Genomic DNA, 20432 nt, shown 5'->3' with positions numbered 1-20432 from the left:
TTAATTCAGAACATTTTACTCAGTGGAAACTATAATTTGGTTGGTTATTATAATATTCTGCCTACACCTGTGGGTAACATCTTTGTCCAATCAAGTCTAATAAATTAAATTAGATGAATTATGACTCTATTAGTGCTTAAGAGGCAGGTGAGGATGCCATTTCTATTAGAGTCCACAAGGGTGATTTAGTTTAGTGGATGTGCTAGAGAATGATGATCCTAAAAACAATTTCAGACATAGTCAGTCTCACTTGTCAAACTCTTCAATGTGAGTCTCTTTTCTTCTAAACTTCTATATGAAGTTTTGAGGTAACATTTAAATGTTTCTTGAGTTAAAGAGCTTTCTAATACACGATGGAGAGGAATCATAGCGCCGAACGATTTCCTTTCATCTTTTACAGACAGCAGTCTCATCATTGCCAGATATCTGACTAGTAGCCTCATTCAGAACCCCAGTTGTGTTGCCTCCAATTCTGTCCTTTATCATCATCAGTTTTATTTTTAAACACCCTCTCCAGTCACCCCTTAATTGCAGAGGTGCTTTGATATCTACAAATTTAACCACGTAGCTAAGTGACAGCCATTGTACAATGTGATAGATTATCGACCCGCCCAGTGTAATTGCATGGCAAAATCCATATTCGCATTTAAAGTCGCACATTGCCGCAGTTGCTTATGCAGCCCACGCATCCTTCCATCTTAATCTGCAGCGCTTGTCAGACCAATCAATATGAAGCTCTTGATCGAGCACCTCTTGTTAGTGGGAAAATGCGGGTGTAGCAAAAACAAACAAAAAACTGGCGAAGACAAGAATGATCATGTTGTGTCTGTGCGCCGGTCACCGCTGAAGCAATTAAGGATGTGTTAATGTGAGTTATTTCAGGAGCAGCGTTTTACAGGAGACTGTCTACCATATCTTATCATCAAAAAAGTTCGATTTTTTTTTTAAACAGCTGATCTATTGGGAGATCTGAAAAGGGATTTAAAGGGATAGTTCACCCCAAAAATATTCTCATTCTCATGTCATTCCAAACTTGTAAGACTTTTCTGGAGAACAAAAGAGAGATCTTTTGAAAAACGTTGGTAACCGCATAACATTGGCCCCTTTTGATCTCTATTGTGTGGACCACTGAGACATTTCTCAAAATATCTTCTTTTGTGTAACACTTTAGAGTCATATACAGGTTTTGAACGACATGAGCTTGAATAAATGATGGGAAAAAAAAAGTGAACTGTTCCTTTAAGTGTGCAAATTGTCTCCATTTAAAAGTGCAGAAATGCAAGAACTTCAGAAAAAGTTTGGATTTCAAAGTAATTCTCTTCTTCTCTTGTTTTTCTTTCAGGGATTAAACCGAATCCCAAATTCACGGCTGTAATCCATGCTGTCACCCCTCTGGTTTCTCAGTCTCAACCCATTCTCAAACTCCTCGCCTCAGTGGCCAAGTCCCAGTATTGCTCGCAGGTAAAAACTTCATATTCTTTGGCGTCATCGCACACATGTTAGAAGCACAAAGTGTTGTTTGCTGTATTTCAGAGACATTTCTAAACCATGAATCCATGCAGAAAACTCAAATTTGTGTTTGGAATATAGTCACGTGTCCAACCGAGATATGCAATGTTGTTTTCTTTCTTCTGTGTGATACCTCTAAACCTTAAAGCGCATGGAAGCGTCACCCTCTCCGCACATCTAGATGCTTCAGCTCCGCCACCCCCTCAGTTTGAACCCTTCTTAAACTTCAGGGACTAATTCAGTGCCCAGGAATCCCAGCAGCCCTTGCGTTTCCATGGCATCCACTGCTTTCTAAAGTGTTTTCCACCCTGGGAACCAAAACGTATTGATTCCTCTTCACTTTGCGAAAGAGAGGGAGGCTGGTGGGGGAGGAGCAGAGGAGGTGAATTAAATGCTACGTGTCCCCGCTGAGTACGCGACGCATGTTGCGCACACACAAGCTGCCGGTTTCCTCAGACCGTCTCCTCTGCAGGAGGGCTTGAAAAGACTCGTCTGTCGAACGCTCGGCTTTTGTTTCTCCGGCTGCGCTTCAATCCAGTGCCGCACTCGAGTTAAAGTGGAGAAATGGGGAAAGCAACGCTTGCCCCTTTAGCTCCAATTCATCACACGGAGCCTTTGCGCTGAGGAGAGGAAGCAGAAGAGCAGGCGTTATAAAAAACACGAGGGGGGCGAAGAGAAAGATGGGCTTTTGAGCTTGTTCTTGCATCCCAGCTCACCGAGGCCTACCGCTGCGAGCAAGCATTCGCCGCATGTGCGCGAACGTGCATACCTCCACCCCCCAAAACACAGGAAAGATGATAGAGATACCATCTGCATTTAAACTCTTTGATCCGCTGCAGAGGAACCTTCTGCTAATGGCACTTAAAAAAAACTTTAAATCCAGCCAGGCATGGACTTTTGCGCTTCTCACCTCATACATCCTCAACAGGAAGTTATGACGAGACTGCAAAGCCGTAGCCGTATCACAGACCTTTTTCCAGCCGCTCGCATACATGACATTCATTAAGCGGCCTGCGCTTTTAAAAAATCCAACCTTCGAGCTTTGTTTTGTTTCGAGGAGTTTAAGTAGTTTAATTATGTCTCCGATCTTATTATAGATTATGGAATACTTAAAGTTTGAAGAGCCTCCTGATCCTTCTGCATGTAATATCATTAGACAGTAGAGCTTTCATTTATTACGTTCTGCTCAGAGCTTCCAGAGCTGTGCGATTGGGAGTTAATGAAATGAAAGATGCAGTAAAGTAAGCGCTTTAAACCACGATGTTAGTAAAGTGCATTTTTATTTCGGACAGCTCTCGTCTCGTGTTAAAATGTTAGATTGTATAGGAGCTGTGTTTCAAAGGGATATAAAAAAAAATGTTAACCGTCATGTTTCTTTCCTCTGCTGAACACAAAAGATATTTTGAAGAACGTTGGTGCCCCAGTAACATTGAGGCTCTATTGACTATTGTACGGACACATAACCACGGAGACATTTCTCAAAATAACTTCTTTTGTGTTCCACAGAAGAAAGAGTACACAGAGTTTTAACAGCAAGGTGAACAATGGCAAAACCTTTTTGGGTGAACTGTATCTTAAATAGTTAAAGCTGCAAGTCAAGTTTAATTCTTAATTTTACAATTTGCATTGTGTCACAACAGCTGTGTATAAAACAAGACTAAACAAAAATATGTACATGTAAAAATAAACATTAGTGATTTAACAAATACATCGAAAAATGTGAGTTTATAATGATTTATATAAATCGTGCTGAGAAGTGTTTGATGTAATTTGACGTTGTAAAGATAAAAACTTAAAGATTGCAGCTTTAAATAAACTGGCAAAAAGTACAATATTGAAGTAGATCATCGTATCTTGAGGATGTGTGCTTATGTCAACAAACAACACCTGATGGTTTCTAAGTTTTATTTTCTCATCACTTGATGATTTTAATATTGAACTAACGTTTCATCTCAGTGTTTTGTCGAATGAAAGCACACTCGCTCCCGAAAAAGTACCTCCGTGCTCTCTAATGGTTATTGGGATGTGTCCATACACTTGAGCTCTTCTAATGGGTTATTTTAGCTTTCTCTGTAAACTGCCTTCATAGATCAGAAGCACAGACTCGCTCGGAGAGGAAGGGCCCCTCGTAAAACGCTTCATGTGAAACATTTACGAGTGTTAACGTATAGAGACAGTCAATTCGGAGGTGTTATCATTCAAAGACACTTGAATGTGACAAAACAAAATGAAAATGATTGAATATGTTGAGGTCTATGACATGAGGTAAATTAAACCCAACATTGCGTAGTTTCCCTGTCAAATTCGAGGCGCTTTGTTACAATCTAATATTAAAACGGGCTACACGGGAAAGCATTTGACCTTCAATACACAGCATAAATATAAGGTTGGAGCCTTTAGTCCCCTGAGGTGTCAAGATGTTGCTTGTTTGATATTCACAGCTTGTTTTATTTTGCGACGTTCTAAATTTATGTGCAAGTTTTTTTTATGTATTTTTGGCTTTTTAATAAAGTGTAAAAAATGAGAATATGATGCTTAATGAAGAATTTGAAAAACAAAGCAGAAACGGAAATAGATTATTGTGGGTGTCTGCCTACAAGGCATCGAAACAGAAATGTGAAGTGTTATTTAAAAGAATTGAAAATCTGTTGGTTTCGTGGCTGACGATCTCAAAATCTTTTTCAGATTATTGTATTGTGGAATTGTGACAAGCCTTTACCTGCCAAGCATCGATGGCCGGCCACCTCAGTGCCCATTATTGTAATCGAAGGAGAGAACAAGGTGAGACACAACCACCACTAGACTTTTCTTTGACGGTTTATATAAGGTGTAATCACACTCGAATCCCTCTTCAACCTGTCACTTTGAATTGCTAAGATACGCTAGTTTTATTTCATGTCAACTAAACGTGGTTTGTGGTATTTCTCATATTATTTTACCCAAAAACTCATTACAAACCTTTTCTAAACATTACTGTAAGATTATTACTTTTTGCCTAGGTAGAAGGTTAAATAGTCTATTCGATGGAACACACAAAGTTGCAGGCCTGGGGACCAAGAATGACACAGACACAGAAGTTCAGTTCAATCTGAGTCCAAAGTGTATTGAATTTTTGGTCCAATACTTACATTCATAAAAGAGGAAGTAAATATGTCATTGAAAGATATGTCATGGAAACATACCAGACCTATATTGATATTATTCACGTGACTTAGTTCCTTGTTAGATATTCTTAGAAGGACATTTATTATTATTGTTAGCAAAAGGAAGCACGATGTTCTGGAACATTCCGTTAGCCTGGTCAGCATTTAACCTCAAGTACTTTGTGTACAATAATCATTGAAATACATTTCACATAATATGTGGGACACAGACAAACCCAAATTCTCACAATTACTGTGTCAAACTTTGTTTAATGAAACAAAATGATTTTTTAATAAAATCTCCTCATCTGTTGGTCTTGATAGGAAGGGTAGGTGATTTCGGAGAAGCTTACAATATAGCAAGCTAGCACTGAAAATAAAATCCCACCATTACCCCTCAGAGCGCTCTCTAAAGCCACGCCGCCTCAAAAACATGCCGGCGGTAAATGTAACATTGATTCGGACCAAATGCAATAATTGTACAAACATGTTATGATCCTGCACCATCCACAGACGATATTTATATGTTTATAAACATATCTACACAACGTAGTGATTGACTTTTAACCAGCATAACAAAAAGTTTTGTTTCATTGACAATGAAAGTTATTATCCATTATTTTTTTTTTCATCGTATACGATTTTCTAAAATGAAATTATATACATCTTTATATATTTTTTTATACAAATTTCTACCAGTTTAAAGGGATAGTTCACCCCAAAATTGGGTCTGTCATCATTCACTCACCCTCAAATTGTTACAAACCTGTATAAATCTTGCTGTTCTGCTAATCCCCATTTTGTAACGGGGCGTCTTTTGTAGTAGTTTTTATAGAGAAGTTGGATTTTGTTTGGGTCCGTTTCCTTGTGTTTTGAGCAGAGAGGGTTAGTTTTCCTCTGACTGAGGAATGAGAGCACTGAAGAAGTGCCAGTCAGCGTGTGGTTTGTCGAGCTTGTGCCCGTCTTGTTTACAGAGTGCAGTGTGTGTGTGTGTTCCCATCCGGTTTGATGTATGAAGAGACGGCTCTTTTAAGCCATGACTGACAGTGTGACCCTACACCACACTGAAGTGTTGCTCTCTGGGCATTTTCTGTATTAAACACTCCCCTTCCCGCAGTACATAAGGCCCCTCGGAGAATATTGTGAAGTTTAAGCAGCGCCGGTCCTCTCTGCAGTGGTTTTCATTAAGATAACATGAAACAGAATTCGCAATGCGATGTAAAACCGCTTTTATTTCACTGAACCGTAATGTGCGACGCATTTTTGCATGAAACATACCGCTCATCTGGAAATAATGTGGGGCGGGATATGATGGTATCAGTTGTGATCGGTCGTCTGTTGTTTCTTAGTAAGGTTGTGAGTTCAGGATGTGTGTATAGTGTGTAGAGAGCAGATGCTTTGGGTTTAGTTCTCTGCCCACCTTGTGTGACTGAAGGGGGATTTACACTGGGAAGCATGTGTGTGTACGGTTTCCTGTTTAGTTGTGCATTTGGATACTATTTTCTTGTGTATTTGTGTCAGAGTTTTTTATGTGGTGGTCGTTGAGACTTGATTTGTACATGTGTTCTTTTGACAGACGGTGAATCAAAGTGTTTGTGGGTGTTTTTGATAGAATTGTAATGTTTATGTGTGATGTGGATATTGTAAATATCTGAATCTTATTAGTATTTCTCTTCACCACACATAAACACACACATACACACACCAAATAGTTCTACACAAATAGTGCAACAGACTTGAAGGAAAAAAACATGAAAGGAGCAATTTATCCTCTCTCTTTCGCTCTCGCTCGCTCGCTCTTTTTCTCTCTCTCTCTCTTTCGCTCTCGCTCTTTTTCTCTCTCTCTCTCTTTCGCTCTCTCTCTCTTTCGCTCTCTCTCTTTTCTCTCTCTCTCTTTTCTCTCTCTGTCTCTCTCTCACTCTTTTTCTCTCTCTCTCTTTCTCACTCTTTTTCTTTCTCGCTCTCTCTCGCTCGCTCTTTTTCTCTCTCTCTTTCTCTCGCTCGCTCTTTTTCTCTCTCTCTCTTTCTCTCTCCCGCTCTCTCCTTTCTTTTTCTCTCTCTCTCTCTCGCTCGCTCTTTTTCTCTCTCTCTCTCACTCTTTTTCTCTCTCTCTCTTTCTCACTCTTTTTCTTTCTCGCTCTCTCTCTCTCTCTCTGTCTCTCGAGTGCATGCTGGGAGTGAGTGGGCGGAGCGTTGTGAGTGTGCGTGCGAGCCGTCTGTGGCTGGTAAGAGCGCTTTTCTTCAAACTTTTTTCTTGTAAGTGTTATGTTTGTGTTTTTCTTTATTTAAGGTATTTAGGGTTTTTTCTTGTTTATTTTTGTGAGGATAATCTGCTTCCAGCATTTTTTTGCTGGGAAGCATGGCGACTACAAACACGATGGCATTTGAAAATTTAACTCGGCGTCATGGAGTAAAAATTGATTCAAATGCCAACGTGGAAGATGTTTGTTTGGCTGTAGGAGATGTTGTGGGTCATGAAAACATCGTGTCCGCCTCGCGAATGAACAATGCGTTTGTGGATTTTTTTAGAACTATTGAGAAGGCGAATGAAATCGTACAAAATGGTGTCGTAATTAAAGGTTCACTCACGCCGGTGTTTCCTCTGAGTACTCCTGCCAAGAAAATAATGATTTCAAACGTCCCTCCTTTTGTGAAAGATGAGATAATCGTGCAGGAATTATCAAGATATGGAAAGATAGTTTCCCCCATTAAAAAAATTCCGCTTGGATGTAAATCACCTTTAGTTAAACATCTCGTGTCTTTTAGGAGACAGGTGTTTATGATTCTTAAGGATGGCGAGGATGAACTTGACTTGGTCTTTAAATTTAAAATAGATTCCTTTGATTACGTTGTCTTCGCATCATCTGATATTACAATCAAATGCTTTGGTTGTGGGAAAATTGGGCATCTTAGTCGTAACTGCCCTGATAAAGTGAATAAAAACGTAGAACAGATTAAAGCAGATCAAGCGGGGAGCGCGAGCGCTGTGGCTGAAACTAGCGTACCCGCGGCCGCGTCGCTAGAGGCCGAAAGCAGTGTAGCTGCGAGTAACGTGCCGCTAGACGTGCCGCTAGACGAACCGCTCACGGGGGTGAACAGCGCGGGGACGAACAGCGCGGGGACACCTGGGTCTGGTTCTCCTGTGGATGATGGAGGGGTTGTGGAGGAGTCTGTGGCGGTAGAAAACGCGGTTGAGTTGAGCAAGACAGTATTTTCTGCTTTTGTAGAACAAGTTAGAGAAACTGTAAAGGAAGACTTGAGTTTGAATGACTGTGAATTGGAGATGGAAATTGAATCAACTTTCAAAACTCCAATTAAAAGAAAGATCAATCGAAACGATAAAACCAGTAAACAAGTCAAAAAAGGTGACGCTGAAGAGGAAATCATAGCTTCGGATGACGATGATTCTGATTCTAGCGCTTCTGTGTGTTCAGAGTTTTCGGCTTGTTCTCAAAATGAAACCATAAATGTTTTATATAAAGCCGAAGACATTAGTGTTTTTCTGCAGAAAACTAAAGGGCTAAAAGGTGTGCAGATTGAGGATTATTTTCCTAATCGTGCACAGTTCGTGAAGGACACAAGATATTTGATGAAAGAAGGGGCTTTCTCAGATCTCGAGGTGTACCGTTTACGGAAATTTGTAAACAAGTTAAAAAAACAAATTCGTAGAGATGAGAAGAATGCCATGGTTTAAATCCTTATTTTTCTTTTTTTTGTTTTTTTTCTTTACAATATGTACAATCTCTTTTCTTTCCCATTTTAGTTTCTTCTTGAATTTAAATAAAACTATGAGTCAACTAAAAATTGGAACTTTAAATTTAAATGGAGCTAGAGAAGTTCGTAAAAGGATGATGTTGTATGAGTTTATACATCAGAAGTCTGTTGATGTCATGTTTATACAAGAAACGCACAGTGATCAAAGAAATGAGGTAGACTGGAAAAGAGAGTGGGGAGGTCAACTTTTTCTTAGTCATAAATCCTCTATTAGTGGAGGTGTTGCAATTTTATTTTCTAAAAATGTGACTCCAGTATCTTATGAATTTGTTGAAATTGAAAAAGGTCGTTTTTTAAAAGTTACTGTTAAATTTGAAAAAATTGTTATGGTGTTTTTAAATATTTATGCTCCAAATAGTGGAGCGGAAAGAGTTTTGTTTTTAAATTTAATCAATACAACTCTGAAAAGCCTTGATACAGATGATTTTTTAGTTTTAGGTGGAGATTTCAATTGTACTGAGAATGATAAAATAGACCGAAATCATTTAGAACCACATGTTGCATCCCAAAGAGTTATTAAGCAACTCGTTCAAATTTTTGATCTTTGTGATATTTGGAGAAATATGCATAAACAATTTAGACAATATACATGGGTTCATTGTAAAGATAATTCATTGTCTTTGGCACGTCTTGATCGGTTTTACAGTTTTAAGCACCAGTTCAATATTTTTAAATTTTGTCAAATTATTCCTGTAGGTTTCTCAGACCACAGTGCGGTTCTTTGTTCTGTATTAGTTAGTAATGTGAAGTCAAGCAGTGCCTATTGGCATCTTAATACATCCTTGCTTGATGATAAAAATTTTAAAGATTCTTTTAATTTTTTCTGGGATGTTTTTAAACAACAAAAGGAATTATATAGCTCTATACAGCAGTGGTGGGATTGCGGAAAAATACAAATCAAAAGTTTTTGCCAGCAATATACTCTTAATGTTACAAGAGAACTAACTCGATCACTGAAGAATTTAGAGACTGAGATAATCAATTTGTACAGTTTGTCTGCATCAACGGGCAGAAAAGAACATATTGAAGCTTTGACATCAAAGAAAACTTTATTGGGTAACCTGATGGACATTAAAGCACAGGGAGCGCTGGTTCGCTCACGTTTCCAGAATGTCACACAAATGGATGCGCCTTCTAAATTTTTCTTCAGTATGGAGAAAAAAAATAGTCAAAGTAGAATAATTCACTCCTTGGTCTCTGATACAGGACAGGAATTAAATAAAACTTCGGAGATAAGAGAAGTTGCTGTACAGTTTTATAAAAAATTATATACAGCTGATTTGATAAATGAAAAGATGACCACTAGTAGTTTTTTTGAAGGTCTGCCAAAACTTGACAAAGAGAGCAATGAAAGTTTGCAACAACCATTCACAGAACAAGAGCTTTATATCGCAATGATGAGTATGGAGAATGGGAAATCCCCTGGGATTGATGGGTTACCCATTGAATTTTATAAAACTTTCTGGTCCATTTTAAGAGAAGATCTCGTATCAGTGTTTGAGGAAAGCATTATTAATGGTTCTCTTCCACTCAGTTGTAGAAGGGCAGTTATCACTCTATTGCCAAAAACAGGTGATCTTCAAAATATAAAGAATTGGAGGCCTGTTTCTCTCTTGTGCTCAGAGTACAAAATCCTGTCCAAAACTTTGGCTACAAGATTGAGTACAATAATAGGGAAGGTGATACACTACGATCAAACATACTGTGTACCAAATAGATCGATTTTTGATAATGTAACACTAATTAGAGATGTTTTGGAAGTTTCAAAGCTGTTTGGTATAAATACTGGCCTTATATCTCTAGACCAAGAGAAGGCATTCGATCGGGTCGAACACCTTTACTTGTGGCATACTTTACAAGCTTTTGGTTTTAATTCTAGTTTTATTGATATGATCAGAACAATGTATTGTGAAATTGAGAGTGTGATTAAAATGAATGGTAGTTTGGGTGCTCCCTTTAAAGTGCAGAGAGGCATTAGACAAGGTTGCGCAATGTCTGGGCTGTTATATGTGCTGGCCATAGAACCACTGCTTTTTAATTTTCGAAACAAGTTAAAGGGTCTAACATTGCCACAGTGTAATAATGCTTTTTATTTATCTGCATATGCTGATGATGTTATTGTTTTTATAAATGATAGTGATGATGTTCAAATTGTACAACAAATTGTTAATGATTTTAAAGATATTTCATCAGCAATTGTAAATTGGGGGAAAAGCGATGCCTTGTTGATTGGGAAATGGGAAGGAGGAAGTCCAACCCTACCGGGAGGATTATTATGGCAAAAAGACGGGTTAAAATATCTTGGCGTTTTTTTAGGTTCTGAATCTTTCATGCTGAAGAACTGGGAGGGAATGGCAAATAAAGTAACAGGACGTTTGAAAAAATGGAAATGGCTGCTTCCTCAGTTGTCATTTAAAGGACGAACGCTCATTATTAACAATCTTGCGGCTTCTTCCCTGTGGCATAGACTTTCATGCGTTGACCCTCCTGTTGGACTCTTAAAAAAAATCCAAGCAGAAATTGTGGATTTTTTTTGGGACAATTTGCATTGGATCCCTCAAAGTGTTTTGTTCCTGGCTAAAGAGGATGGAGGCCAAGGTCTAGTGCATTTGGCAAGTAGATGTGCTGCTTATCGTCTTCAGTTTTTGCAGAAATTTATGCTGGGATCTGAAAGACTCGTATGGAGACCAGTGGCTCAATGCATTTTACGTCGAATAGGTGGACTTGGCCTGGACACTGTTTTGTTTTTAATGGACCCTAAAAAATTGGATTTTAGAGGAGTTCCTGCCTTCTATCGAAGTCTTTTTAAAATATGGAGTCTGTTTAAGCCTCAATGGATGGAACCATCAATGTCCCTGTACTGGCTACTGGAAGAGCCCATTGTGTGTGGAGCACGTCTCGATGTATCTGGTGATGAAATACCAGGTCTTAAAGATGTGTTGTATAGAAGTGGATCTCTACAATTGAAACACATCATAACAAATGCAGGTCCTGATTTTAAAGATGTAGAAGCAGCTTCAGCCTTTTTAAAGGTAAAGTCTGCACGATACATTAAACGTTTTTTAGATAAACTGCAGGGGGTATTGAATGTACAAGAAATAAATTTACTTGATGAGTACAATAAGAAATGTATATTTCCAGATTGTGAAGATTTCTTTCCAGATATAAGTATTGTACCTGATCTTACTTCATTTAATGATATTAATCCCTTGTTGAAGAAGGAACTTGATGGTCAAATTGACTTTTTTGAAGTTAAAGGGAAATCATTGTACAGAAGTATTGTGAAAGTGACAAATATGAAATGGTTAAAGAATAGAAGTGATACTGTATGGAGAGACACATTGGAGATTACTGAAACAACAAAACCAGTGTGGAGGATTCTGTATAAACCTCCCTTACCTAAAAGAGTTGGTGATCTCCAATGGAGGATTCTCCATGGGGCCATAGCAGTTAACTCTTTTGTGGCAATGTTGAACCCAAATGTATGTGAAAATTGTCCTTTTTGTATAGAAAGGGAGACTGTGTTCCATTGTTTTATGTTTTGTAAAAGACTTTCTGTTTTGTTTAGCCTTCTAGAGATTCTGTTCGAATCTTTTGAGGTATGTTTTACAAAGCAGGATTTTATTCTTGGTTGTATGTATACGATTAAGGAAAAATATAAATGTCAGGTGCTTAATTTTATCGTTGGTATCGCAAAATTAGCAATTTATATAACTAGGAGAAATAAAATTGAACAGAAAGGTGAACAAGAACTTATAATAGCATTTAAAAAAATGGTAAAATCACGACTTGTAATTGAGTTTAATTTTTATAAACTAATGAGTACATTGAATATTTTTGAAATTGAGTGGTGCTGTGATAATGTGCTGTGTTCATTAGTTGACGATGAACTGGTTATTTCGGAGGTGTTGATGTGATGTGTTGATGTGAATTACTAATATTAGTATCTATTTAATTTAATTTAATTTAATTTTTTATTGTTTATTTTCTTTCTTAACATTAGTTTGAAAAGCGTGACTTGTTTTGTAAACAGTTTTATTGCCAAGATAGTGTAATGAAGCTTGGAATTTTTTTAAATAAAAAGGATTGTCAAATCTCAAAAATCTCTCTCGCTCGCTCTTTTTCTCTCTCTCTTTCTCTCGCTCGCTCTTTTTCTCTCTCTCTTTCTCTCTCCCGCTCTCTCCTTTCTTTTTCTCTCGCTCTCTTTTTCTCTCTCTCTCTCTTTCTCTCTCTCTTTTTCTCTCTCTCTCTCTCTCTCTCTCTCTCTCTCGCTCGCTTGCTCTTTTTCTCTCTCTCTCACTCTTTTTCTCTCTTTCTCTCTCTCTTTCTCACTCTTTTTCTTTCTCGCTCTCTCTTGCTCGCTCTTTTTCTCTCTCTCTTTCTCACTCTTTTTCTCTCTCTCTTTCTTTGCTCTCTCCTTCTCTCTCTCTCTTTTTCTCTCTCTCGCTCGCTCTTTCTCTCTCTCGCTCGCTCTTTCTCTCTCTCTTTCTTTCGCTCTCTCTTTTTCTCTCACTCTCTCTTTCTTTCTCTCTCGCTCTCTCTCTTTCTCTCTCGCTCTCTCTTTCTTTCTCTCTCCCGCTCTCTCCTTTCTTTTTCTCTGTTTTCTCTCTCTCTCTCTTGCTCTCTCTTTTTCTCTCTCTCTTTCTCACTCTTTTTCTTTCTCGCTCTCTCTCGCTCGCTCTTTTTCTCTCTCTCTTTCTGTCTCTCTTATTTCGATGTGCTATAAACAAAATGTGCTGTCACAGGAAGAAATCAGAAAGCAGGACAAACTCTACCAGTTTTGACAGGTTTTACGTTTTTTTAACGACAACAAATACATTTAAGTTGAAATGATAAATATTTATATTCTCTTGTTAAGTTAAAAAAAAATATGGAATGTTGAAGGTATTCGAATAAAGTGAACTCTTTCTCTGTGTGGGACAGCTGCAGTCTGTGCTTGGTCTAATTTGTCGATTAACTGCAATTACTGTCTTTGAAGTGGTGTTTAATGTGGATAAAATGAAAGAATAATGTTCTGAATGAAGTGAACGTTTTAAATGTTTTTCTCTTGTTCATGAGATTGTTCCAATGTTGGTATTTATAATAAGAATGATGTAGTATGTTGAATATATTCAATCTAATACAGTGAATTCTCTCTTTCTGTAGGTCATGAGCAGCAGGTTTCAGCCGTATGACAGTATCGTCACAGATGCAGTGTTGAGTCTGGATGAGGACACAGTGTTGTCAACCACTGAGGTATGGGACCATATTTCTGCTGTCTCTCTCTCTTTAATACATGTGTCAGCTTTAAATAAGACTCTGTGGCTTAGCAGCGGAAACCGTCATAGTTGGGTAACAGGGCTATTGGGTCTATAGTGGTGAACTTGCTCAAGTAGCAAAAAACTCAACGATAGTGCTTTCACTACTTTCAACAAAATGAAAAAATGGAGAGTCTGAAAGTCAAAAGAGAGAACGATGTCAATTTTACCGTGACTTCCATAGACGCTGGAAAGAAGCACTCTCGCATTAGTGTTAACTATTTTATTGTAATTTGATGCAAAGATTATAAATACAAAGTAGTGTTATAGACGTTCATTAAAAAAAATGAAAATATTAAAATCTTTGGAGGGTTTACGATGCTGATGACCTTTGAACATGTCATCACAGGCAGAAGAATGGACCTTTTTTCGAAAGACTGTGTTCTCAGTCTCATGCTCTTTTGTTCTGCTGATGAAGAGTTTTCTGGATTTTTTTTCTGTTACTCTGTTCATGTGTAATTCTCTGTCATCCGTCTTTTGGTCGTATTCAAGGGTTTTTAAAGAAGGGTTCTGTGGGGCTACTGCAGTCGGTCTATCAATTATTGCATGATTTCATTTTTTAGTTTGAAAAAAAATGAAAATTGAAATCAAACATCTTATAAAATTTACCTCACCCAACAGTTAAGCAAATGTTTTCATTCAAGTAAATGTACATAGCTTTTTAAGAACACACTAAAAGTAGTATCCAACATTTTCTCCAATGGCTTGAACAACAGGTCAGATGTTGGATCCATAACCCTGTAGCAGCGTATAGTAAAGTGCCGGCACAAAGACACAATACAGTTGGAGTGGGGTTTGAATCACTATCATCCTCGTCCGCTCTAGGATTAAACTCAACCTTTCAGCTGGCGGTGCAGATTCTGCCGCCACCCGTAATCAGCTCAGCCCGTTTGCTATCGTCCCTCCTCTCACACGAGTCCCACTCCGCAGTATACACTGGTGAGAAATGGCCTTCCCTTATCTGAGCGAGTCAGCATGCAGGCACACAGCTGAAGTCAACTTTCCAATCCCGTCTTCAATACTTCGCTTTCCTCCGTTCTTCCTGAAATGGATATCTTTAATCATTTGTTATCTTGACCACACCGCAGGGCATCTCCAATTACTCTTTCTTTCTTAAACCACCCACCCTCACAAACATCCCCCTACATGTAGCCCGAGACATTTTTTGGCATTACATGCGAGGCAGATGTTCTGCCGGTGGGGTTGCGAAACGGTTTTATTGTACACGACTGGTGTATGTGTGGTTTAATTCACCGCTGACTTCAAATCCAGCTGTGGTTCAACCTCTGACACTATTGATCTGTTTCTGTAATTATTTGTTTAAATGGTTTGATCTGAGAAAAAGGGGCATCTTGCAGCGCTGGTGTTGAAGGCGTGTTTGTGTGTGTAAGCGTTATGCCATCAGCCTCTGTTCTTTGTTCTTTTAACTCATCATATCAAGCTTGTGAAGCGTTGCTATGCTGTTCGACTTGAACTGGAACTTTATGTTGTTTTCCAGGTGGATTTTGCTTTCACAGTGTGGCAGAGTTTCCCGGAGAGACTTGTGGGATATCCTGCCCGCAGTCATTTCTGGGACAATAACAAGGAGCGTTGGGGCTACACCTCCAAATGGACCAATGACTATTCCATGGTTCTCACCGGAGCTGCCATTTACCACAGGTCTGTAAAAACATCTGCTCCATTTGTATGAAATTAGGGCAACGCCTTGAACTCATAGGACAATGAAAGATAATAATAATAAATCTGCTCTTGTATAGTTGTTCTAGACGTCGTTTTATCAAAAGTTTAATAGTATTTCTAGTGGAAAGTATATTGTAATTGTTTTATAAATTGTTAGTAGTGTATTTTGTTGAAAACAGAATTTGATAGTGTAATTATTATTGCTATTAGTGATTTTATTGATTCAAGCATTGACAAAAACCTTCAGAAAATCCATATTTTCACTTTTATATGGTTAGGGACGCAGTTACACATCTTAAGAAAGAGTACAGCATCTACAGATCCAAAAGAAGCAAAGAACTTGATCTATTTTGAATCCGATCTGGACAATGCAGATTTACAAAGAAAAATGTCATATTTTTCAAAATGTTTTATATTTCAACATACCAAGATTCAAATAAACAAATATAAATACAACTGAAATAGAAATGGCTGAAAACATTGTTTTGGGCTCCTCCTACTTCTTCTAAAATAGCAACAGTGTTGTTTACCTGGAATGTGATGAGAAGCCCTAGTGTGAGGTGATGTCATAAACATTTTTTTTCTGTATTGGCAAAACTGAGAGACTAAATTAAAAATGCATATTTTTAAAGTCCCAGTGAAATTAAGAATGACAATTAAAAAAATTATTTTCAATATTGCATTGTTTATTGTTAATAGCTTACCAGTGTGGGTCATTCTCTTTTTAAAATTCATGTGCCCATCTTCATAAATCTTCAAATGCAGTTCCCATCTCCATCTGAAATTACGCAAATTAGGCGGCGTGGGCGGAGCATCCGTTAACTCCACCCATTCTACTGAAAGTCTACTGCCAGTTCCATTTCAAAACGCTACGGCCGTTTTATAAATCCAATCGATTCGCAGTTAAAAAAATGCAAGCAACACCCAATATTTTTTCTCATTCCTGTTTCACTCGAAAATGCTTCAAAATATGGAAGCAAAAACGGTCGCAACTTCAGGTTCATGGGGGCTTTAAAACGAACGTATTCCTACTAAAAATCAAAATTATCAGTCGTGATTTCATGAGGACTTTAAGTATGGATACTGAATTTAATTTGTTTTAAAAGATCAGTTCATTGACTCTTTGCAACCAGTTCGATTGACAGGCGATCTGACCAATCGTAACGCCAATATGATGTGCCCTTGTGACTGACCGCCTTTTTGTCCGACAAACCTTTCGTAGTAAAGCTTTGATGATTAATATGAAAAATTGTTTTTTTAATTATTGTAATAGTAAACAGAGAGAATAATATATCCAGGCAGAATCATTAATGTACGAATTACAGACAGAAGCGTTCGGGTAGTGGTGTTTTAAAACTGATATAATACTTATTCATGTAATATGCAAATCATTTATCAATGAGCAAGCTGGCAAGATATGCTTTGCGTCCCTGTGATGTGCTGAGCGCACCTTCACAGAGCAGCATTCGCAGTGACATAAAGTTCTGATTTGATATTCAGTTCCATATTTAACATTCATTTCTTGCTGTTCTCCAGATATTACCACTTCCTGTATACACACTTCCTACCAAATAGCCTGAAGAGCATGGTGGACCAGCTGGCCAACTGTGAGGACATCCTCATGAACTTCCTGGTGTCCGCCGTCACCAAGCTGCCACCCATCAAGGTCACACAGAAAAAGCAGTACAAGGAGACCATGATGGGTCAGGTATGTAATGGCTCAAAGATTTCAAGTTGACCTTCCTGATCAACTCGGTATAAACTCCCCTTTAGATGAACACATCCTTTACTGCTTTATAAGAAATGCTGACCAGTCATTGATCTACATGATGTCATCTCTCCCTCGCAGTCATCTCGAGCCTCGCGCTGGGCAGACCCGGACCACTTCGCCCAGCGACAGACCTGCATGAACAAGTTCGCCAGCTGGTTTGGCGGCATGCCTCTGGTTCACTCGCAAATGAGATTGGACCCCGTTTTGTTCAAGGACCAAGTCTCCATCCTCCGCAAGAAATACAGGGACATCGAGCGACTCTGACCAGACTGGCGCCCTCTGTCGGACATTCAACAGGGGGCCGGTAGAGACTCCCTCGAGCAGAGGAGGACCACAGCGCTAGAGCCTGTGGCAAAAGATCTGCCTATGATTTCCCTTCAGCACACAGCAAAGAACAAAGACACCAGGATGTGAACGCCTGTGCGGACCTTCAGACATACATTACACACTTTTAACCACAAGACGCTGTTTTTTTTCGTTGGTTTTGGGTTTGATATGAATGCCACAGATGAATTTCCCAGCACCTGAGCAAGTTGTTGGAAGACAGGAGGGACGCATCATTGTGTTAGCACTTCATCTTCACCGTGCCACCATCCATCTTCCTGCCTTTGATGTCAACGTAGACGCCTGGTCATCGTGTTTTCCAGTTCGGTTCTTTCCAGGTTGTCGAAGAGAATGGGTTCATTGTTATACGCATCTTACTTTTTTGAGGTATTAGGGGGACTTTTTGTGTTCAGAGGTTTTCAAAGTCGCAATTGTGATATAATTTCGTTTCAGTGGGATTGATTCCGTAAGCGTGGTCAGGGTTTTATTTAGCTTGTTAAACAGCCGTACAAGTTGAAAAGTTCACAAAGAAATATACCAGTGTGCAAAAAACGCATTGAAAATGACCCCTCTTATTAATAGCATAAGCATTTTTAATGAAAGTCGCGATAAACGGCCAGCAGTATTTTCTTTACGTTTTTTACAGTGCCAAGAACTCATTAACTGCCTTTTAAGTGGCATGTCAAACTTTCCAAGTTTAATTCATGCAAATCCACCTTAAAAAACAATAATTAAAATTCCCTAAATTCTCATATTATTAAACAGCCAAGCCTGGAAAAACGTTTGTAGCAGTCGAAAATTTGAGGCGAAACAAAGGCAGTGCCTGAGAGAGCTTGCATCGCAGGAACACCATCTGTTTAGGTGAAAAATCGTTGAAAGTTCGGAAATTTTGACATTATGACAGGTTGCATTGCAAGGACTTAAAGTCCTAATTTAGGAGACTCGTCTCTCACCACCTCTCTTCCCCATCTGCGTGAAGAATGAGCCGTCCGTCAAAGTTCAATGGGACTGCCATGTTTTGTTCTCTCGCGGGTCTCCTATTTAAAATGTGACTCTGCCTCTCATATAAAACTCACTCGGCCACAAACAGGCAAATTTTTGTCCCACGCTTTACCTAGGAAGCGCCAAGCATATACTTCCTTTCTATCGAAATGAACATCTTTTCTCATTGATTTCGCATCAGGCGACTGACGCTTGACGCATCGGGCCCCTTCAGTGTTGTTCTATGTTTTCCAGAGCAGAGATGATGATGTTTTTTTACAGAATGGAGCATTGTGTCAGTCTCTGCTCACAGATACTTGAATGTCTGATGACTTGAAGGGTTTCTGTGCTTTAGTGGCCTTTTTGTGAAGGTGACTGGGCTTAAAATGTGCCAGCTGTGAGCCAAAGCCTTTATTTTTCCCTGTTTAACGCATCAGAATCGTCATTGTACACTACATCATTTTTGACACTTGAATGTTTAGGAACCCGGGCTGTAGACTTCACCCGTGTCATTTATTGTTTGACAAATAGTGTGTTGTAACTAAGCTTTGATGTTTAGAATGGCTATAATACTCATGAAGTGTCACACGGTTTTATAACTTAATGAACTGCAGATCTCGAATGAAATTCCATCATGACGTTCAAGTTTATTAGACGCTTACTTAGTCGCATCTTCATTAAGGTAAACATTACATTTCAAGTCTCTGAAAGCTACTGCTATAGTTTCCCTTTTAACAGTTACATAATTTGTAAAATAGTTTCTTTTTTATTCTTCGAGTTCTTTTTACCTAACAAACATGGCCCACATGTGGTCAAGTTTTAAGTTTAGGAAAACCATCTCATTTAACATATCTATGATTGTTTTTGTTCAAAAGTCATTCTGTGACTAACTGGCCTCGCACAATTTTTAATGGCTAAATTATCCACACTTCAAAAACATGACATACGCTTGCTGTACATACTGTTTTTTTATACAAATACTCTACACAAGTATCTCTTGGAGATCATTTTATGAGGATAGTTAATGGCTGCATCAAATGTTTTTTTTTTCAATGCCCTTCTCAACATTGTTGAGCGTATCTCATGCCCTGATAACAATGTCCAGTTGTGTCCAAGGCCCTTGTTAAATCCAGATTATGTGTATAGACAACACACAAATACATGTTAATGTGTTAAATCACGCCAGTGTTATTTTAATTACCCCGATTGTTATGACAAAGCCATTCATTTTAAATTGGCCTCTTTTGAATGCTGCTGCTGCTACCACAACACTTGTAAGATCACCAAAGAATGACGCAAAATTTAAAATCATGCAATCGCTGTTTTGTCTTTGGGTCCGTTTCTGGTCTGTCTCATTTAGTAATTGCATCAAGCTCACGTTGTTCCGGTGGTAACGGACACACGGCCACTAGGATGTATTTGTGTCTACTTAGTGCTTGCATATTCTGTTATTAGCAATGACCAATACAGAAAGATGTTTAGAAACATCAGGTTTAAATCGCTATTCTGTGATCTGTCTTTTATTGTGCCTTTAATGATTGATTTGTGAGTTTGTTCCCCCCAACTGTCACAGAAAAGGTCAAAATCGTTCATGTTGCGTCATCTGCCGCTGTTATCATACACTACAGTTTCACATCATCCGTCAACACTGTACTTTACAGATTAGGCTCTTAACAGACCTGCATGACCACTTTAGGCTATTTATGAGTAAATTCTGTTTTTTCTTTGGCTCCCTCCTGTTCTGACTCTTCATCCTTGTAATTAACAGATTACTTTTTATAGAGGTAATAAAGAAATTGAAAAATGCCAATTTTGTATGAATAAGAAAATGAATAAAGTAATATTTGATGCTACAAAGATTGAGTGCGTCATTCTTTTGGATGTTGAACCATGCCATCCATCAACGCTCTTGACTGTCAATGTTACAAAAGAGGAAATACACTACTGTTCATT

The 20432-nt window shown here is 38.5% G+C and overlaps 1 protein-coding gene across 2 annotated transcripts in view; it reads left to right on the top strand.

Moving 5' to 3' along the window:
* The window catches only part of ext1b (exostosin glycosyltransferase 1b), a 77587-nt gene extending 57257 nt beyond the window's left edge, over positions 1–20330 (top strand). For both annotated transcript variants that reach the window (XM_056741159.1, XM_056741158.1), the window contains exons 7-12: positions 1343–1461; positions 4195–4290; positions 13572–13661; positions 15222–15382; positions 16940–17111; positions 17253–20330. In XM_056741159.1, the coding sequence (XP_056597137.1) occupies positions 1343–1461; positions 4195–4290; positions 13572–13661; positions 15222–15382; positions 16940–17111; positions 17253–17438 (824 nt within the window). In that variant the 3' untranslated portion in view covers positions 17439–20330. The remainder of the gene's footprint in view (positions 1–1342; positions 1462–4194; positions 4291–13571; positions 13662–15221; positions 15383–16939; positions 17112–17252) is intronic.
* Positions 20331–20432: the final 102 nt, after the last annotated feature.

This window comes from Triplophysa dalaica, chromosome 25 (genome assembly GCF_015846415.1).
Source record: "Triplophysa dalaica isolate WHDGS20190420 chromosome 25, ASM1584641v1, whole genome shotgun sequence".
In the NCBI taxonomy this organism is placed as follows: domain Eukaryota; kingdom Metazoa; phylum Chordata; class Actinopteri; order Cypriniformes; family Nemacheilidae; genus Triplophysa; species Triplophysa dalaica.
Note: the sequence above shows the minus strand (reverse complement) of the source record. Positions and strands in the feature narration are given on the sequence as shown.